We start from the raw sequence: 19,885 nt of genomic DNA, 5'->3' as shown, positions 1-19,885 counted from the left end.
GTGTGTGTATGTATCTGTTAGAGGGAGTGTGTGTTAGTGTATGGTTTTAGCGTAAGTTGGATTTAGAGTGAGAAGCCAAAAACCATAGCTATACCTGGCCAGAGCTGACCCTACTACTTTGGGGAACTACAGACACTAATCTTGGGAGGAGGGGGGTATTTTTCCATACAAAATATTAATGCAATATTAAATTGCACATACTATTTCAAGTATACAAAAAAAGGAATTGGCAAAAAGAAATCACACAGCAAATCACACCTCATAGTTACTATTGGGATTTAGCCCCAGATATTTTTGGAACCTAGCAAAACACCTGATCAGAGATGTATTTGGATGTTAGCTGGTGAGGAGACATCATGGTACGAAAGGGCCTTTTATGGAAATGTTCCTTAACTTTCCATGATTCACCAAATTCACAAATATCTTTACACAAGGCACTAGTGTAAAATATGTAAAATGAAAGCAAGTAGAACATTTCAGGTTTTTCCTTTTCTGTGAAGATTAGCGGAAAAGCTACACATTATAGATAATTGTGAGTATATGGTGTGGGTTTTATTTTGAATGGGACAAGTTCCATTTAAGTTGGCACAATATTATTGTTAATTAAAATGCACCTCAAGCTTTTTAGTAAAGAATATTTAATGTTGTACAAACTCCTGGAATAAGTACAATGGCAAGAAAAAGTACGTGAACCCTTTCAAAGAACATAGAAACAGAATTTGACGGTAGATAAGAACCATTTGGCCCATCTAGTCTGCCCATCTTTTCAACCCTTATCAGTCCTTGGTCTGGTCCTATAGTGAGGATAGCTTTATGTGTATTCTATGCATGTTTAAATTCCCTCACTGTATTAGCTTCCATCACTTCTGCTTGAAGACGGTTTATTTTTTCTACTAATCTGTCAGTAAAGTAGAATTCCCTGCGTTACATCTAAGCATCTGATCCTCTAGTTTTAGAATATGAGCTCTTGTTCTAACATAACTAGTCTTTTCAAATAATCATGCCTTCTGTGCTTTGTTAAATATCTTTAAATATCTAAGTGTTCCTTTTGCATCCCCTCTCTTGTTTCTTCCAAGCTGTCCTGCAAGCTCTCCTCTGAAGTCTCTTTAATGTGTAAATATCCTTCTAGAGATGGGATCTCAGAACTGTACGCAATACTCTAGGTGTGACCAGAGATCTGTAAAGTGGCATAATCAACTTCCTGCTACTAATGCCTCTCCCTATGCAACCCAGCATCCGACTTGTCGTTTGAGATGATTTATTGCATTGTCTGCTTACCGTGAACTCATCAGAAGTATTTACTCCTAAAGCCCTTTTTTCCATTGTCTCTGAAAACAGGGTCCCCAATGGTATATTCTGCCTTGGGATATGTACATGCCAAGTGCTTAAGCTTAGTAGAAGTTGTGTAATGCAGCAAGACAATGACTACAGAATGGTTTTAAAAAAGAAAATCCCTCTTTTGGAGTAGCCCAGTCAGAGCCCAGACCTTAACCCATTAGAAATGCTGTAGATCAGATAACATGTTCTGATCAATGAAGAAAACCAGATAATTCCAAAGGGTCCACTTTCTTTTTTGCCACTGTATATTGTTTGCAAAGGTTCCCCATAGATGATAAATAATGCAAACTGAATGTACCTTTTCCTTTAATGGCCAGATATCACATGTAATTTAAAGTTGAATATTACATTCTACTGCTAACAATGGGTGCTATTTTTAGATCGATCCCACATGGGAACAACACTGGATACATGTCAGTTCAGATGGCTGTAGGTTGGCCCTAATTTGGAAATATGGTGGAATTTACATGGATACTGACATCATCTCAGTGCGACCCATTCCAGAGAAGACATTTCTGGCAGCTCAGTTCTCACAAGATTCCAGCAACAGTGTTTTTGGATTACCTCCCTGTCACAATTTCACATGGACTGCAATGGAGGATTTTGTAAAGAATTACAATGGAGCAATATGGGGACATCAAGGCCCACAACTCTTCACACATACTCTGAGGAAATATTGTATCATTCCGGATTTTACAGCTGTTGAGGATATTATATGTGGAAACATCACCTTTTTAAACCCGCAATGTTTCTATCCTATTCCATATCCATCTTGGAGGTTGTACTACAAAGTCTGGGAAAAAATTCCAACGTTTAATGACTCTTATGCTTTACATCTCTGGAACTACATGAACAAAGATGTTATGACTATGGTTCCAGGCAGTAATACAGGTGGATAATCTCTATAAACAACACTGTCCCATTACCTATGGAGCCCTCCTACGGAACGAGCCTATATACCTTTAGCTGTGTTTATCATAAACGGATGCAAACACCTTATTAGTGTATAAAAAGGAGTTAAGTTGCTGCAACATTGCAAATTGTTAAATACTACTATTGATACTTTCTCATATCATAGAATATAGCAAAACTTTGGACCTATAGCCAAAAAAACAGAACAAAGACTGAATGACAGATATATGGCTCATTTCTCTTACCCAACATTCATACATTAGAAATCTTTAGTTTAATTCAATGACCTGACTGAACCTTAATTGACCATAACAGTGAAATAAAAACATAATCACTAATTTAGCAGCCTGAATAAACCTCATCAAAGAGGTGCATTGAATCTAGGGCTGCAACTAATGATTATTTTCATAATCGATTAGTTGGCCGATTTTTTTTTTCGATTAATCGGATAAAAAAATGAATGTACATTTTTCATTTATTTAAAATAATTTAAAAAACAAATACCTCCACACTGCCTCCCACATATGCCACGCTGCCTCCCACATATACCACTCCACGCTGCCTCCCACATGTCACTCCACTCTACCCCCACATATGCCAGTGTGCCTGATACGCCTTATACCCCCTGATACACCACTCCATCCTCCCCAGACACACCACACTGCCTCCCAGACATGCCACACTGCCCTCCCCACATATGCCTTATATACCTTATACCCCCAGATATGTCACTAGGTCCTCCCCAGATAAGCCTTATACCCCCCAGATACCTCATAGTCCCCTCATAGAGTCACAGACCTGTTCACAGCACACTGACACCATACTTTTATAAATAAGTACTGGGTTAATCTTCACTGCCCCCAGGATTTAGATTCCCCTTAGTCTGTCCCCCTTTTACCTCTAACTGCACCATAAGTTAACTTCATTAAATTAATTAAATTAACCCTCAGTCCTCATTAAATTAACCCTAAACACCCCATTAACCATAACTACCCCTAAATTAACTCTAAATACCCCATCAAACACAACTACCCTAAATTAACCCTAAACACCCCATTAACCACAGCATCCCCTAAATTAACCCTAAAGACTCCATCAACCATAACACCCCTAAATTAACCCTAAACACCCTATTAACCACAACTGCCTCTAAATTAACCCTAAACACCCTATTAACCATAACTGCCCCTAAATTAACCCTAAACACCCCATTAACCATAGCTGCCCCTAAATTAACCCTAAACACCCCATTAACCATACCTGCCCCTAAATTAACCCTAAAACACCCCATTAACCATAACTGCCCCTAAATTAACCCCCACCTCCCCTAACTTTCAGCAGCCCAAATATAAATTTTATACTTACAGTTAGATGAGTGTCACAGCCATGTGGTTCTGGCCTTCTGGGAGAAGGAGGGGGCGGGGCCAGTTGTCACCGTGATTACAGAGAGGGACTGGTAAGTAGGAGCTGCTGCTGTGAGTCACTGAAACGGATTATATAATGAGGGGTATTTTTCAGAACGTTTGCTCTGAAAAAACCCTCATTTTATAATCGATAAAAATCGATTCAACTAATCGATAATGAAATTCGTTGGCAACGATTTTCATTATCGATTATTATCGATTTTATCGATTAGTTGTTGCAGCCCTAATTGAATCTACTTGGTGGTTCAGTGGTTTGGCCATTCTCATGGGGCACATAGTAGTGCAATTGCATGATACTGTTGCTTACCACTTACATGCATGGATACTTGGATAGATGTTCATTTGCTTTTAGTCTGGAGCATTGAATTTGTACATTCATATTATGTTTTAAACACCCATTCTGTATTTTCTGAATCAATTAGCTTTGTATGTTAGTTAGGAATCTAAGTCAGAATGTTATTTTCAATTCTATATCACAGGAAAACGAGAACAAGGTATTTAAGCATTTAGGTTGAATTAATCACAGGTAAATGCAGGGGCGTACCTAGAGTATTTGGCACCTGGGGCGGATCCTGTATGTGGCACCACACACACACTTTAAAACTGCATAGCTTCTATCATTAGGCAAACATTGACGGGGGTACAACATAACCGTTGTCATTATATACTGAAGCAGACATTGGTGGGGGTACAGCATAAGTCCTATCACTTTATACTGAGGCAGACATTGACAGTGGTACAGCATAACTGCTCTCATTATATACTGAGGCAAACATTGACGGTGGTACTGCATAACTGCTTCCATTATATACTGAGGCAAACTTGACAGTGGTACAGCATAGCTGCTTTCATTATATACTGAGGCAAACATTGATGGTGCTACAGGATAACCTTTATCATAATATACTGAGGCACGCACTGACGGTGGTACAGCATAACACCTATCACTATATACTGAGGCACACACTGGTGGTGGTACAGAGTAATACCTATCACTATACATTGAGCCAGACATTTACAATAATGCAGCATAACCCCTATCGCTTTATACTAAGCCAAACATTGATGTGGTGTAGGCCTATGACTTCAGTGTCTGGCTTAGTATATAGCAGGGATGCACCGAAATTTTAATTCTGGACCGAAACCGAAAATTCAGCATACACTTGGCAGAAACCCCACACCTTTAAAAACAAAAAAAACTTTTATTAAAAGTAAGCAACACACCAACATTATACAAAAAAATCAACAATATATATATATATAGCAATTACAATCCTATCATGTCCAGGCATACACAGATTCCAGCATGTACTGGCTGACTTAGCATGATAGGAGTGTGATTGCTAACAGCAATCACACTCCTATCATGCCCAGGTTTTAGCATGTACTGGCTGCCTGGGAATGATAGGAGTGTGATTGCTGTTAGCAATCATATATATACATTAATATTGTTGTTGAATTTTTCTGTCCAATTTTGGTGCGTTACTTACTTTTAATAAAAGTGTGGTTGCACCAAAATCAGACCAAAAAATCAACAACAAAAAAGAATCAACAATACTATATTTATATATAATTGCTAACAACAATCACACTCCTATCATGCCCAGGCAGCCAGTACATGCTGGAACCTGGGCATGATAGGAATATGATTACAGCCTCCCTATGCCATGCTACCCCCCCGACACATTTACACATCCTATCACACACACACACCCATTCACAAACCTTCAGCATACACTACAGCATAACACCCATCACTCTCACACACTTACTAATACACTCATTGAATGTTTTCCTACCTTTTCTTTGTCACTGTCCTGTCCTTTCGGTGCTGTGAGCGCGGTAGGCGGTGGGCGTGGCTTCAGTGTTGTGCGCCGAAATATGACATCAAATCCCAACGCACAGCATCAGTTGCGTGCATATCGTAAGGGAGCAGGATCGGAGGGCTGCATTAAGAGACCTCCCGCTCCCTTGATTGACTTTAAGCCAGTTGGAGGGAGATCTTTGATCTCCCCAACCAAACCTGCTCCTCTAGAGACGGACATTACTGTGGTGTGGTGGCACCCCCTGATAAGTGGGCCCACGCTAGGTACGCTACTGGGTAGATGATAAAACATGTCCAGGCTTCATTGCAATGGCCTGAGAGTGAAATACAAGCTTTACCTGTATGTTTCTAAAACCTTTCACATTAGCATCATATGTATATAACAATATATGGACAAAAGTATTGGAACACACCTCTTAATTATGGAACTCAGTGAATTCAACATGGTACTGTGATAGAAAATTTAAACAAAGGTGGCATCCTAACTGCTAGATATTCCACAGTCAACTGTAAGTGGTATTATTGGAAAATGAAAGTGTTTAGGAACAGCAATAACTCATCATAAAGTGAAAGACCATGTAAAGTCACATAGATGTCAAAGCTAAAGAGATCCAAACTTCTAATGGCATTAACATCAGCACAGAAACTGTGTGGCAGGAGCTTCATGGAATGGGTTTCCATGGCCTACCAGCTGCATAAAAGCCTCACATCACCAAGTACAATGTCAAGTGTTGGATCGAGTGGTGTAAAGCACGCCACTACTGAATTCTGGAGCAACAGAAACATGTTCTGTGGAGTGACAAATCATGCTTCTCTGTTTGGCAGCCTGATAAGCAAGTCTGGGTTTGGTGGATGCCAGGAGAACATTACCTGCCTGACTGCATTGTGCCAACTGTAAGGTTTGGTGGAGAATAAATAATAGCATGGGTCTGTTTTTCAGGGGTTGGGCCCCTTACTATCAGTGAAGACAAATCTTAATGATTCAGCATACCAAGACAACTTTCTTGTAACAGTTTGGGGAAGGCTCTTTTCTATTCCAGCATGACTGTGTCTCATATATATCTCAGCATATAAAGCAAAGTCCATAAAGACATGGTTAGATTAGTTAGGTCTGGATTAACTTGACTGACACGCACAGAGCGCTGACCTCTACCCCCCTGAACACCTTTGAGATGAACTGAAACAGAGATTCTCAAACATCAGTACCTGACCTCACAAATGGGTGAATGGGCAAAAATTCCCACAGAAACAAAATCCTACGGAGAAGCTTTTCACAAGAGTAGAAGCTGATATAGCAAATGGGGGACCAACTACAATGTCTATGTATTTTGAATGTGATGTCATAAAAGTTTCCATTGGTGTAATGGTCAGGTGTCCCAATACTTTTGTCTATATAGTGTATGTTATTACAAATTTGCATACAATATGTGAGCAACGATTACATATTATATATGTGCCAACAGAACTTTGACAATCTTCATTGATAAAAACAATGTTGCAAAGTTAAAGCAACCTTGACAAGCCCATTAAAGAACAGTGTATGTTAACATACTCTGCAAGTACTTTAATGATCATCCTTTAAAAAAATTAAAATCACCTCAATTGAAACAATAAGACAGGTCATTGGATTAAGCCATGACTCTGACTTCTGACAAGTGATGATGGCCTGAAGAGGACATTTTTAACTTGCAGCTCTAGCTGCACTTGTCTTTCAGTAAAAGAAAATTCTTATGAAGTGGTACTTATTATTACACTATCTGTTCATGTGAGAGGCAATATTTAACCAATGAAACAAAGAAGCATAGAATTTGAAGGGAACTAAAACCAATTATATTGGGAACTGGTGGTGGATTGGAAAGGTATGGCTTGGGGTCCATGCCATCCATATTGTTTTTTAGAATATTTGCTAAATGGGGAGAAGTGGTATATAGGGCAGATCACTCCACTCCAGTACTACACTACTTAATTCAGTGGTGGGAATATTTTGCAAAGTCCTATTTTTTTAATACAGTTACCAATAATTATTAATTACTTTTATTTGCTCTGTATTATACATGTTTTCACCATAAGACTAAAGACTATACAGATTCTCAGTCCTTTATAAAAGAAATGCTCTTCCATTGGTGGCCGGAGATGATCTCTCCTTTTTCTTAAGGTCATAGCCACAGAAAATCCCTTTACACAGAGGACACCTAAGATTTGAATTTAATTATTTGTGGGCATGGATAGTTTCATAATAGTACTGCTGTTTCTCTCTGTTTCACTGATGGCGTGTGACTTTATCTCTTGCTTATGTCTAAGTCTCCAATAAAAAGTTTTAAATTAAAGATTACTGTTTTACATTTTTCTTTTTTTCTGATAGTAATATGTACATTTTCCCAAAGGCCTTTGAAGTATAAAATACTGCAGTCATTGTTTTTTAACCTAGCTCCAAAATGTAAATCTATCCACTGAATAATTAATTTCCTAATAGGCAATAGTAAGTTCTACTAGCTACTCTTAATACTGTAGAGCTAACCATAGCCTACATACCGAATGCAGGGCATTTACTTCAAAACCAAATGAGTATTTTGATCTCATCTTAGAATACTGGCTCATTAAAGCATTTATATACCAAAAACTACATCCAAAAGGAAAAAAATAAAAAAAGGCATACACACAAAATTGATGTCCTTACACTCTATGAGAATGCAGTTCCAAGGTTAAGGCTATGCACATTATTACACTTTGGTAAAAGAGACACAATACACACTCCTGTTGGTCAAACATATTTTCTTACCACATGTTGCCACACAGTAAGTGATACTACATTGTGTGACTTGTTATAGTATGGTTACATACTACAATCATGGTAACAACTTTGTAAGCCACCCTTGCAACTAACATTAATCTCTGTGTTTCTTAGCCCTTTGGATCCCACTGCTTTTCATTCCCAGTCCGACCCTGGGCTTGGAAGCCCTCAGGCAGGGCACACGGCTTGCAAGGTAGGTAAGTCTGGGACACGCCGGGGTCTGGTACACAAATCAGGATTGAGAATGAAGCCAAGGTCATACACAGGAAATCAGAACAAAAAAACTGATTTTTAGCTGCAAGCAGACTAACAGGAACCCAAGCCAAACAATCCAAAGGTCTAGACTGAAGGGCAGAGCAGGTATAAAAGGGCAGGGCTAAACTCAGGTAACGAGGCTCATCTGTCCCAAATAATGGATAAGGGTGCTCCTGAGAGGAAAGGGTGGCCACTAGTGGCTGCAGGTAGACAAGAGTTCAAATAACTATTGCATAGTCCATGCTGGCATAATCCTTCTCCTTAGTAGTTTTTCCCAGGGTGATACCACTTACAGTATATGATGTATAGAGAGAAGCAACATCAAGGTTAGACTGTAGTGTGTCATCAGCAAACAGTGCAACATGGCTCTCAATGCAATATGGGAGATCATTGATACATGAATTAAAAAGAGGACCCTGACTGGGCTCCCGAGTAGGGCCAGGCTTTTTGGCACCAGTTTTGGTGGGTTGGGGTTTTAGGGGAAGGTTACTTAAGGGGTTGTGACACGAGTTTTAGGGACATTTTGTAGTCACCTTACCTTGTATTGTTTGTCTGTCCTGGTCCCTTGTCTTTGGTGGCTTGCTATTTTCTTGTTTTCTCTCCCCTCTTTTCTTCCCCCTTCTTCTTTTGCAGGTTCCATGGATCTAGATGTGGAGCAGCTGTTGGAGAGGGTCAGGTCGTTGGCCCTAAAGAGAGGAGCAGCGTGGCTTCGTGGGCAACTTGGCCCAATGCTTGAACAGGCCGGAGGAGGGAAGAGGCCTGATCGGAAGACCCGTCCTCTGCGTCGCCTGGGGACGAAGATGCTGGAGCGGCAGCTGTGGGCCTGGAGGATGGCCCTGGGTTCGGACAGGTAGTGATGGGAGTTGCTCTTTCAGTTCTCCAGTAGGGGGTGTTCCTCGGCGTGGTAGACTGAAGGTTTGATCTGGGAATTCTTCTGATTCAGATCGGTGAATCGATGGGTTCTGGGTGGTAGTCGGTCCAGTTCGGGGGGATAGGGACCGACGGGGTTCAGAGGGTCAGGTTAGGGGTGGGCAAGGGGGATCTGGGCTATCTGCAGCACCTCCCCGGTGTTTGTCTTCTTCCAGGTCTCGCCACGTGGACAGGAGCAGGGATTAATCTCCTCAGCAGCCCAGGAGGAGGGTTCCAGCAGCATCCTCTACGGGGATTTCGGTGGCAACCGTTCAGGATCTAACAGCCCGGCAGTCTGGCACGGCCGGGGGCCTTTCAGGTATGGGTGAGACACTGCACAGTGGCAACGATAGGGGTGCTCAGGTAGGGGCGGTCGAGGGTTTTATTTAGGACCTCTGTGCTTTGGTGGAGTCATGGAGGGGTCGCAAGGAAGGGGGTGTTACCTCGCCGGCGGATCTGCGGTGTCCTCGTGCGGGGGAGCCGAGACGCAGCTCGCGCAGGCAGCTCCCGGCTCGTCCCGCTCGCGGGAAACGCAGCGAGGTCCGTCCTGCTGCGGGACGCGCGCCCCCGTGTGGATCGAGTGATCTAGACGGGACGCGCGCCGAGAGGTCATGAGAGCGAACGGCTATCTCATGAATATTCATTAGGGGACTTAAAGGGACCTTTTATCTTTTTTCCTCCTCCCCCTTAATTAGGTGGGTAGGAAGATCTAGGGATGGAGGGATATTTAAACCCTCAGTTGAGAGCTATACCTTGCCTGTGATAGAGCCTTTATTGCCTACACTAACGTTCCTGTATCTTATTTGCCTTTTTGTTGCCTGAACTCTGCTTGAACCTGACCACCCGTTGTTTGCCGCCTGCCTTTACCTGAACTCAGTTTGTACCTGACTATCCGTTGTTTGCTGCCTGCCCTGACCTCTGCTCGTGACCCCGACTATCTGTGTTTGCTGCCAGTCCTGATCTCTGCTTGTGACCCCGACTATCCGATTGTCTGCTCCTAATACCATCTGTTCCTGCATCGCTCGTCATCACCGCTTGGGGCGCCTTTCCTTGTACTGCAGCGAGGATCCACAGCCTGAACCACCGTTAGTGACAGGGGGTTTGTCGGTGGGGGTACACCAGGTCTGGGTCCCTGGGGTGGGTAGCGTCCAAGGTAGGGTGTCGTGGGGGAGGTGGTTCTGGCTGGAGGGGCGGTTGGTGGTGAGGGGTCCCCCGCCTCCAGGTCATGGAGGTGAGCATTGTGAATCCTCCGGCTGGAGGGGCGGTTGGGGAAGCCAAATTGGTGGCCGCATTGTTGGGCAGTTGGGCAGCAATGCTCCGTGTTTTTCTGTTATGTTGATGGGCTATGGGAGGCCTACAGGGTGTATGGGGGTTAGGCGTGGTGGCGCTACGATGAGCAGTTTCGGAAGCGCTTGGGGGCGGCCAATCGAGGTATGAGGTGGGACCAGATGGACCTGCCTCTATGGCTTAAGCTCATTGTAATGGGTTCACCAAGAGAGCTGTAGTAACCCGAAATCACTTCCAACACCAGTCAGCATGCAGACCTTGGAACCCTGCTATATGTGCCCAATAAGTAGACACAACTACCTTGAATTGAGTACAGCAGGAATGAACATTTTATTGTTGTAAAACCTAGCCTTATATATCCACATAATTGCATTAACATTGATAAACAGGTAAATGTAGACAACCCAACCTTTAAATCCCCTTTAGCTAATGAATCTCCCCCTGGCAGCAATCCTGTTAATGGGATTTGTTTACACAATGGAGTTCGTGCCTGTACAGTCTTTGGCAGCCATCTGTGACTACCTTGGGGCCTTGTATGCTGGCCCCCGCGGGCATCAGGACTTTGTTAAGGCATTTTGTTTTTAAATCGCTCTCGCGGAACTCACCAATACAAGCATTGCACTTTACAATGTCACACTTGCATCGCCACTTAAAACATGCTCCATTTTTGTCTGCACAGTCATGCATATTAAAAATAACCAACACATTGAATTCAACCAAACCAATGTATTAAAAAAAATAATTAATCTAATACAACAGCAAAGGCAGATCAGCCTTAACACTGGCACTAATGCATGCTACTTACGCTGAAAATATTTCTCAGCAACATGCATTATCTATATCAGAGCCCCAGCCAGGTAATATCACACAGTAACATGCATTATCTATATCAGAGCCCTAGCAGGGTAATATCACACAGTAACATGCATTATCATATATCAGAGCCCCAGCTGGGTAATATCACACAGTAACATGCATTATATATATCAGAGCCCTAGCTAGGTAATATCACACAGTAACATGCATTTTCTATATCAGAGCCCCAGCCAGGTAATATCGCACAGTAACGTGCATTATCATATATCAGAGCCCCAGCCAGGTAATATCACACAGTAACATGCATTATATATATCAGAGCCCTAGCTAGGTAATATCACACAGTAACGTGCATTTTCTATATCAGAGCCCCAGCCAGGTAATATCACACAGTAACTTGCATTATCATATATCAGAGCCCCAACCAGGTAATATTGCACAGTAACATGCATTATATTGAATTCTCCCGCCCTCCTTACATTATTGCCCCCACATCCCTTACACCCACAGTACCTGATTGCAAGAACAAAACTTTCCAAAGTACCACTTTGCACCCACAGGTCTTGCCAGACATCCAGATTGCCCATCCAGGCAATGCCCCAGCACTCAGATCTCACACCCATGCTGACTGAGCATCATGGGAAATGCAATTAACAGCTGATAAAGCTGCAGATGTTAGCTGTGAATATGTCAGGCACGTACCGTACCGGGACGTACCTCCCGGGGAAGACCGCGTCGGTTCGCGGCAGGCTCCTGGTCCCTGGCACCAGCTCGGGCAGCGTGTTCTTCAGCCGGGGAACACGTTGGTGACGCGGTCTGGGTCCCCATGAAGGGGGCGGCGCTTCGGCACGCCGCTCTGATTCCCTCTCCTCCTGCTGTCTGTGTGCAGGAGGGAAGGGGGAGGATTGAGGGTAGAGGATTCCTCTGGAGGGGCAGCACCTCTGGTGCCGTCTCTCATGAAAGATGTGGTTGGGGGCGGTACGGAGGGTGGAGATCTAGACGTGACGTCAGACGTCACGTCTGAGACCTGTATAAAACCTCCAAGCTCCCTTATGTCGGCGCTCAGATATTCTGAGACGCTCTGTGCCTACACAGCGTTCCCAGTACTGTGCTCCTTTCCTTGTTTGAACCCTGATTATCCCTATTTGTTACCTGACCATTGCCTGTGACCTGACTACGCTTATTGCTTGCTGCCTGAACCTGATCTCTGCCTGTGACCTGACTACGTTATTGATTGCTGCCTGAACCTGATATCTGCCTGTGACCTGACTACGTTATTGATTGCTGCCTGAACCTGATCTCTGCCTGTGACCTGACTACGTTATTGATTGCTGCCTGAACCTGATTTATTCACACGTGCCCTATCTCCACTATTACTCTGGACTGTTCCTCATATCCTCCGATGGTCCTGCATTCTGGGCTCTTTCTACCTTGCTAACACAGACACTTGCTGGTGTCTGACAGAATAACAATTCCCAGGATGCTCAGCCAGCCAGGTGTCCACCATGATGCTGGCTAAGCTTCATTGGAAGAGTAGTCCACAGCAGAAGAGATTTTTTTTTTTAGAATTACAAAAAATTCTAATGTTAGCCTCCCTCCCATTCGTTTTAAAATTATACTGATCCCTTTACTATTGATTTATCATGTAATGGCCCCATCTGCCCTCTTGTGTATTATTACCCCCATCACTTTGAACACTCATGGCCCCCAGCCAGCCAGCTAAATTTTCTCTGACTTTCTTGCCTGCTTCATGGGACTGACTGCCACATGGGGAACTCTACTGACTCTGTGAGCCCACCCCCTCCAACATGGCACCGCCTCTTCGGGAGGAAGAGTCTCACTGAAGCAGAAGCAGCACGGCACACACAAGCTGGCTGCTTCTGCAGTTTCTGTGCTCTATTGGCCTGAACATGGGACGGCAAAGCAGCACAGAGGTAGGGACAGGTGGCACTGCGTCCATCGCGCAGGGAAGGTCTGCACGATGGACGCTGACAACCTCCGCTGCTAACCACACCTCCTCCCGGCTGCAGTGGAAGTTGTCTACGCGAATCGTGTAGAGCTCTACACGCTGCCTGGACTACTCACCGGGGACTCATAAGCTCCGGTAAGTTTGGAGGAGGGAGGGGGGGGGGTGTTAAATGGGGGGCATAAGGCATTTCTGGAGGCAGAGTGCTCTTTGAAATGCCTTTTAACCCCCTTAATGCCACTCTGCCTCCAGAAATGCCTTTTAACCCTCTATACTTTAAGTTAAAATCATGCAAGGACTGTCAATAAGAGTGTCACATTCTACCCAGGCTGCAGAGCTGTATATCTCTGTCTTGCTACAGTTTCTCTATTTTGCTACAATCCATTCCTGGATTTCCGTATGCTCTGTTCTGATCTTCTATTCCTTGCTTCTCGTTCTGCTCTTTGCTTCAGCTCTGTTTCCTCTATAAGGTGTGTCCGTTATGTTAGTCTGCAGTCTAAAGGTGTGTCTCTTTGATATGTGTTTAGATTTCATGTTTGGTTTATTTAGTACCTCTGTAGGCAGGGTTTAGCATTAGGACCCACCGTATATTGGAGTACTTTGGTGAAGTGGTGAGCTAAGCATACTATGGCCATAAGATGTGACGGAATCGCCAATTGTTATTTTATAGTCCTAGGCTAGTCCTGTTTGGTCCTGTGATTTCTGTGTACTCATGTCATGTGTAGCCTGGTTAATCTAGGCATCTTTGTGCTTTGTTGTCCTGTCCTGTATCCCTGGTAAAGGGGTGTCCTGTATCCCTGGTAGAGGGGTGTCCTGTCCTGTATCCCCGGTAGAGGGGTGTCCTGTCCTGTATCCCCAGTGTAACAGCTAACAACTTACCTGCAGCTGCTACAGCCATAGCAGCCTCCCGCAGACACTGCCGGACGAGACCCTCACGCATGCGCACGCCACAACTAAGATAGCCGGACATTTTCCCTGTTTATTTATGCTAATTGTTTGTAGGCGGGGTTATCTGCCTGGGGCTATTTGAGGGCTCCTTAGCTGTCCACTCACTGCCTGTCAAAGAGTTTCATGCTTTGTTTCTCTGGGCTCAGTTGCGGTTTTGTGTTTGCTCCAGTTCTGACTCCGGCTTTGTACCACGGTCATCCAGACTTCTCCAACCCTTGACTTCGGCTTCGTCTCTCGGCTATCCTGGCTTCTCCAATCCTTGACCTCGGCTTTGTCTCACGTTTATCCGAACTTCTCCAGTACCATTTCGCCTGCCTCTAGTTCGTGCACAGGTTCTGCACTGTGGATCCTCGGCTACTGACCCTATCTTTGGCCGTTACAGTTTGACAGGCCCACATGGATCCCGCGGACCTCAGTCGTTTATCATCCCGACAGGAAAGACACGACCAGATCTTGGCCTCCCACGCCTCGCACCGGTTAACCCTGGAACAGAAGTTGGATACCATGACCGATCTTCTGCAGGCATTAACTTCTCCATCAGCTCCCGCTCCGGTTCCTGGCACCTCTGCAGAGGCGTCCGCAGCATCCAGTCCTCTAGTGAACCCTCCAAAGATGCCTATGCCAGATAAATTTTCTGGTAATCCCCTGGAATGCAGAGGATTCCTCAATCAATGCCAGCTGCACTTCAGAACCCAGCCACAGACCTTCTCCTCTCATGCCACCAAGGTGGCCTTCATCATTAATCTATTACGAGGGGAGGCTCTGGCTTGGGCCTCACCGTTGTTGGAACAGAATTCTCCCTTATTGGACAATGCCGACTCCTTTATTTCTGCCTTTCGGGCTGTTTTTGACGCTCCGGGTTGTCGCGATAAGGCTGAGGTAACAATTATGAACTTACAGCAAGGCAAAAGAACTGTAGCTCAGTATGCGGTTGAATTCCGTACCTTAGCCTATGTGGAACAATGAGGCGCTGAGGGCGGCGTTTCGGAGAGGGCTTAATGACCACCTGAAGGATGCCCTGACTTATCATGACCTTCCTCAGAATTTAGAGGATCTCATTGCTCTTTGCCTTAAATTGGATGCCCGAGGTCAGGAACGCAAGCAAGAGAGAGACAGAGATAGAAGACCTCGTCCTTTTCTGCCTTCTACATATCCTTCACCCTGTCCTGATTATGCTGTCACTTCAGCAGAGGAACCCATGGAGATTGGCCCCATTCTGCATCTGTCTGAAGAGGAGAAAAGACGCCGCAGAGTTCTAGGACTTTGTCTATACTGTGGTCAAAATGGTCACAGAGTAGTATCCTGCCCCTGGAAGCAGGGAAACACCAGGGCTTAGTGGAATTCGGAGGTGGTCCACTGAGCATTTCTTCTATCACACCTCCTGTCCAAAACAGACTTTTAGTTCCAGCTACTCTCCAGTGGACAGGCCACAAAGTGGCCACACAAGCTTTCATAGATTCGGGTGCTGCCGGGAACTTTATTGACTCCGTCTGGGCTAAGAGCATGGGTATTCCGCTAATTCCCTGTACCCACTCTAAAGCTATTTCTGCACTGGATGGCTCTCCTCTGGGAACTGGAGTTGTGTCTCCAATATCCATGCCCCGGCCAGGATTCGTGACTTTCATTTGCGCTGGCCTTCCAAGCCTGGTCCTGGGCGCTCGGCGCGCGCCCTTGTGGCGGGGGATGGTGTAATCGCTAACAACTTACCTGCAGCTGCTACAGCCATAGCAGCCTCCTGCAGACACTGCCGGACGAGACCCTCACTCATGCGCACGCCACAACTAAGATAGCCGGACATTTTCCCTGTTTATTTATGCTAATAGTTTGTAGGCGGGGTTATCTGCCTGGGGCTATTTGAGGGCTCCTTAGCTGTCCACTCACTGCCTGTCAAAGAGTCTCATACTTTGTTTCTCTGGGCTCAGTTGCGGTTTTGTGTTTGCTCCAGTTCTGACTCCGGCTTTGTACCACGGTTATCCTGACTTCTCCAACCCTTGACTTCGGCTTCATCTCTCGGCTATCCTGACTTCTCCAATCCTTGACCTCGGCTTTGTCTCACGTTTATCCGAACTTCTCCAGTAGCATTTTGCCTGCCTCTGGTTCGTGCACGGGTTCTGCACTGTGGATCCTCGGCTACTGACCCTGACTATCTTTGGCCGTTACACCCGGTAGAGGGGTGTCCTGTCCTGTATCCCCGGTAGAGGGGTGTCCTGTTCTGTTCATGTTGGATTTTGTGTATTCCTTGTCTTGTTCCATGTATTATGTATTTCTTGTCTGGTTATGCTTCTTGCTTGGTCTCTCTCTGTCCCTTGCTCGCTATGTTTCAGCTGTTGCTCTGCTTAGCTTCCACACTCCCAGTCTGCAGCATCCTGCACATGATTCTAGTGCTATGTCTTATGCCTGCAGGATATCATTTTGCTTCGTTCTGGACAACATCTACTGCTATGTCAGGGTGCTGGTATGTGGCTGCACAACCCTAGATGCTCACCACCCAGGTGAGTGCAGTCGCCCTGCACCAGGCCCTATCCTGTGACTCTGCTTCTGCATGCTGAATCCCTGCATTTCTCCATCCTTGGGCGCTCTGGGTCATTACAGTCGTCTGTATGGACCCAGTTCCTGACAAAGAGAAACCTTGGCCAAATAAGAGACTTAGCAAGGGCAAAATTATGTTTTACAATGTTGCCAATGCTAAGTGTGGCCGCTCTTTTTTGCATTGACCAGTGTACCTGGAGCTCTCAGTGTCAGTTTCTTCTTTACCCAGGCAGGGAAGTAGTATTTGACCATGTCCACTCTTTTCTGACTGAGTTTGAGTCACACCACACAAAAATAAAAGTTTTAGATTTTAGAAAAGCTGACTTTTCTAAAATGAGAATATGTGTAGAGGAGTCATTATCAGACTGGAGTCCAGGAGAAATGGGATTATTTAAAAGCTGTATTATTGAAGATAACAGAAAATTATATTAGGCTGGTCAGTAAGAGTAAAAAATTAAAGAAACAGCTGTGGTACTCTGAAGAAGTGGCCAAAATCGTAAAAGACAAGAAGTTAGCCTTTAGTAGATACAAAAATACCCAAAGTGAGGAAGATAGACATCAGGGTTGATGTTCCTGGAGGAAGAAGCCAAATGGCAAATGATTTAGGTAAACTGGAAAAATGGTCAGAGCTGTGGCAACTGGCATTTAATGTGGATAAATGCATAGTAATGCATCTAGGGCATAAAAACCCAATATATAGAATATTTGATACTGTCCTCAACCTCATCGTGTGAGGAAAGGGACTTAGGGGTAATTATTTCTGAGGATTTAAAGGTAGGTAGACAATGCAGTAGAACAGCAGGTAATGCTAGCAGAATGCTTGGTTGTAAAGCGAGAGGTATGAGCAGTAGAAAGAGGGAAGTGCTCATGCCGTTGTCAACGATTTTCATTATCGATTAGTCGAATCTATTTTTATCGATTATAAAAAGAGGTTTTTTTCAGAGCAAATGCTCTGAAAAACTCCTCTCCTTATATAATCTGACCTCAAACAGAGATCGGATTATAACACTAGAATTCAGATCCCCCGCAACGCTGCAGGGGACCTGGATTCCCCTCACTGTTGGCCGGTGGGTGTCCGTGCGATGCGCACAGACAACTTCCGTCTCTCCCCTCCACTTCCATACACCGCCCTGCCTCCCTCCCGACTCCCTGGTGTTTTGTGAACCTCTGTTGCTGACAGGAGGCAGAGTGGAGTATGGGAGGGGGGAGGAGGCAGAGTGGAGTATGGGAGGGGGAGGAGCCAGAGTGGTGTATGGGAGGGGGAGGGGGAGGAGCCAAAGTGGTGCGTGTGAGGGGGAGGAGCCAGAGTGGTGCATGGGAGGGGGAGGAGCCAGAGTGGTGTATGGGAGGGGGAGGACCCAGAGTGGAGTATGGGAGGGGGGAGGAGGCCGAGTGGAGTATGGGAGGGGGAGGAGGCAGAGTGATGTATGGGAGGGGGAGGAGGCAGAGTGGTGTAAGGGAGGGGGGAGGAGGCAGAGTGGTGTACGGGAGGGGGGAGGAGGCAGAGTGGTGTACGGAGGGGGGAGGAGGCAGAGTGGTGTATGGGAGGGGGGAGGAGGCAGAGTAGTGTATGGGTGAGTTATAGTGGTGTATGGGGGGTATAATGAATTTCAGGGTAGCAGAGTGGTGTATGGGGGTGTAATGAATTTCAGGGAGGCACAGTGGCATATCTGGGGGAGTTAGAGTGGTGTATAGGGGGAGGTAGAGTGGTGTATGGGGGGTATAATGAATTTCAGAGTGGCATATCTGGGGGAGGCAGAGTGGTGAATCAGGGAGTATAATGAATTTCAGGGTGGTGCAGGGCATTTATGGGGAGTGGAGTGGCATATCAGGGTGCACAGTGGCATATAAGGAGGTATAAGGCATAAATGGGGGCGAGCGGCATATTGGAAGTTATAAGGCATACAGGGGGTATAAGGCATATCGATATTAGGGATATCAGGGAGGCATAAGACATTTCTGGTGGTAAAAGGTATATCAGGGGCTCGGATGCATATCACTGGCATATGAGGAGTATGAGGCATATCGGGGGCACAGTGGCATATCAGGGGGCACAGTGGAATCTCTGGCATATAAGAGGTATAAGGCATATATGGGGCAGAGTGGCAAGCTGGGGGTCAGATGTGCATAACTGGGGGCAGTTTGGTAAATAAAAGAAAATATAAACAAAGCTTTTTTCTCAGTTTTTATTAAATATGTGTTTGGGTTCTTGTAGCTTTTATTGTTATGTCAGTAAAATAAGAAGGTGAATAGAGAGAAAGAGGCCATTGCAATAAAGAGATGAAAGTGTAAATTGTACGTTTTTTATTACATTATTTTAAATTTTAAAAAATTGCATTTTTTATCCGATTAATTGAAAAAATAATCGGCCAACTAATCAATTATTAAAATAATCGTTAGTTGCAGCCCTAATTTCATTTGTTCCTTTTCACTTTATCGCTGTAGTCATCCTTGTGTTTCTTATTTGTGCCTTCATATACATACGTATTTCCATCCTAGTTCCTGTAGTCCTGTGCCCTTGTTCATATGCACCTTCCTATATGTGTCTTGGTGACGAGATGCTTTTTTATTATATATATTTTTTTATATGTGTTTAAATCATATTGTTTAATAAAGATTGACTTTGTATATACTTTTTTTCCTTACGTGCTCTCCTTGCAATAGGTTTTGGTATTTATAAAGTTCAGAGAAGGGCTACTAAAATGGTTTATTGATTACATATAAGCTCTGCGAGAGCGAGACTAAGTGTACTCAGGCCTTCCAGGTATATGAGGGAAAGGATAGACAACTTGACCCTCCAGGTTGCCCAAAACATGTCCCAAACATCATTTGGGACCTAATATGTTCCCTAATGAACAATGGGTACCACTTGCATGTAGATAACT

At 44.6% G+C, this 19,885-nt stretch overlaps 1 protein-coding gene across 1 annotated transcript; it reads left to right on the top strand.

The window, feature by feature from the left end:
- Positions 1–333: 333 nt before the first annotated feature.
- On the top strand, positions 334–2,627 carry LOC128484124 (alpha-1,4-N-acetylglucosaminyltransferase-like). The gene is given in 3 exon segments (XM_053460443.1): positions 334–369; positions 1,719–2,227; positions 2,229–2,627. Coding segments are annotated over 3 exon segments (621 nt in total). The 3' UTR covers positions 2,305–2,627.
- The last annotated feature ends 17,258 nt before the right edge of the window (positions 2,628–19,885 follow it).

This window comes from Spea bombifrons, chromosome 3, assembly GCF_027358695.1.
Source record: "Spea bombifrons isolate aSpeBom1 chromosome 3, aSpeBom1.2.pri, whole genome shotgun sequence".
In the NCBI taxonomy this organism is placed as follows: Eukaryota; Metazoa; Chordata; class Amphibia; order Anura; family Pelobatidae; genus Spea; species Spea bombifrons.
This window is presented reverse-complemented; position numbering and strand designations above follow the sequence as displayed.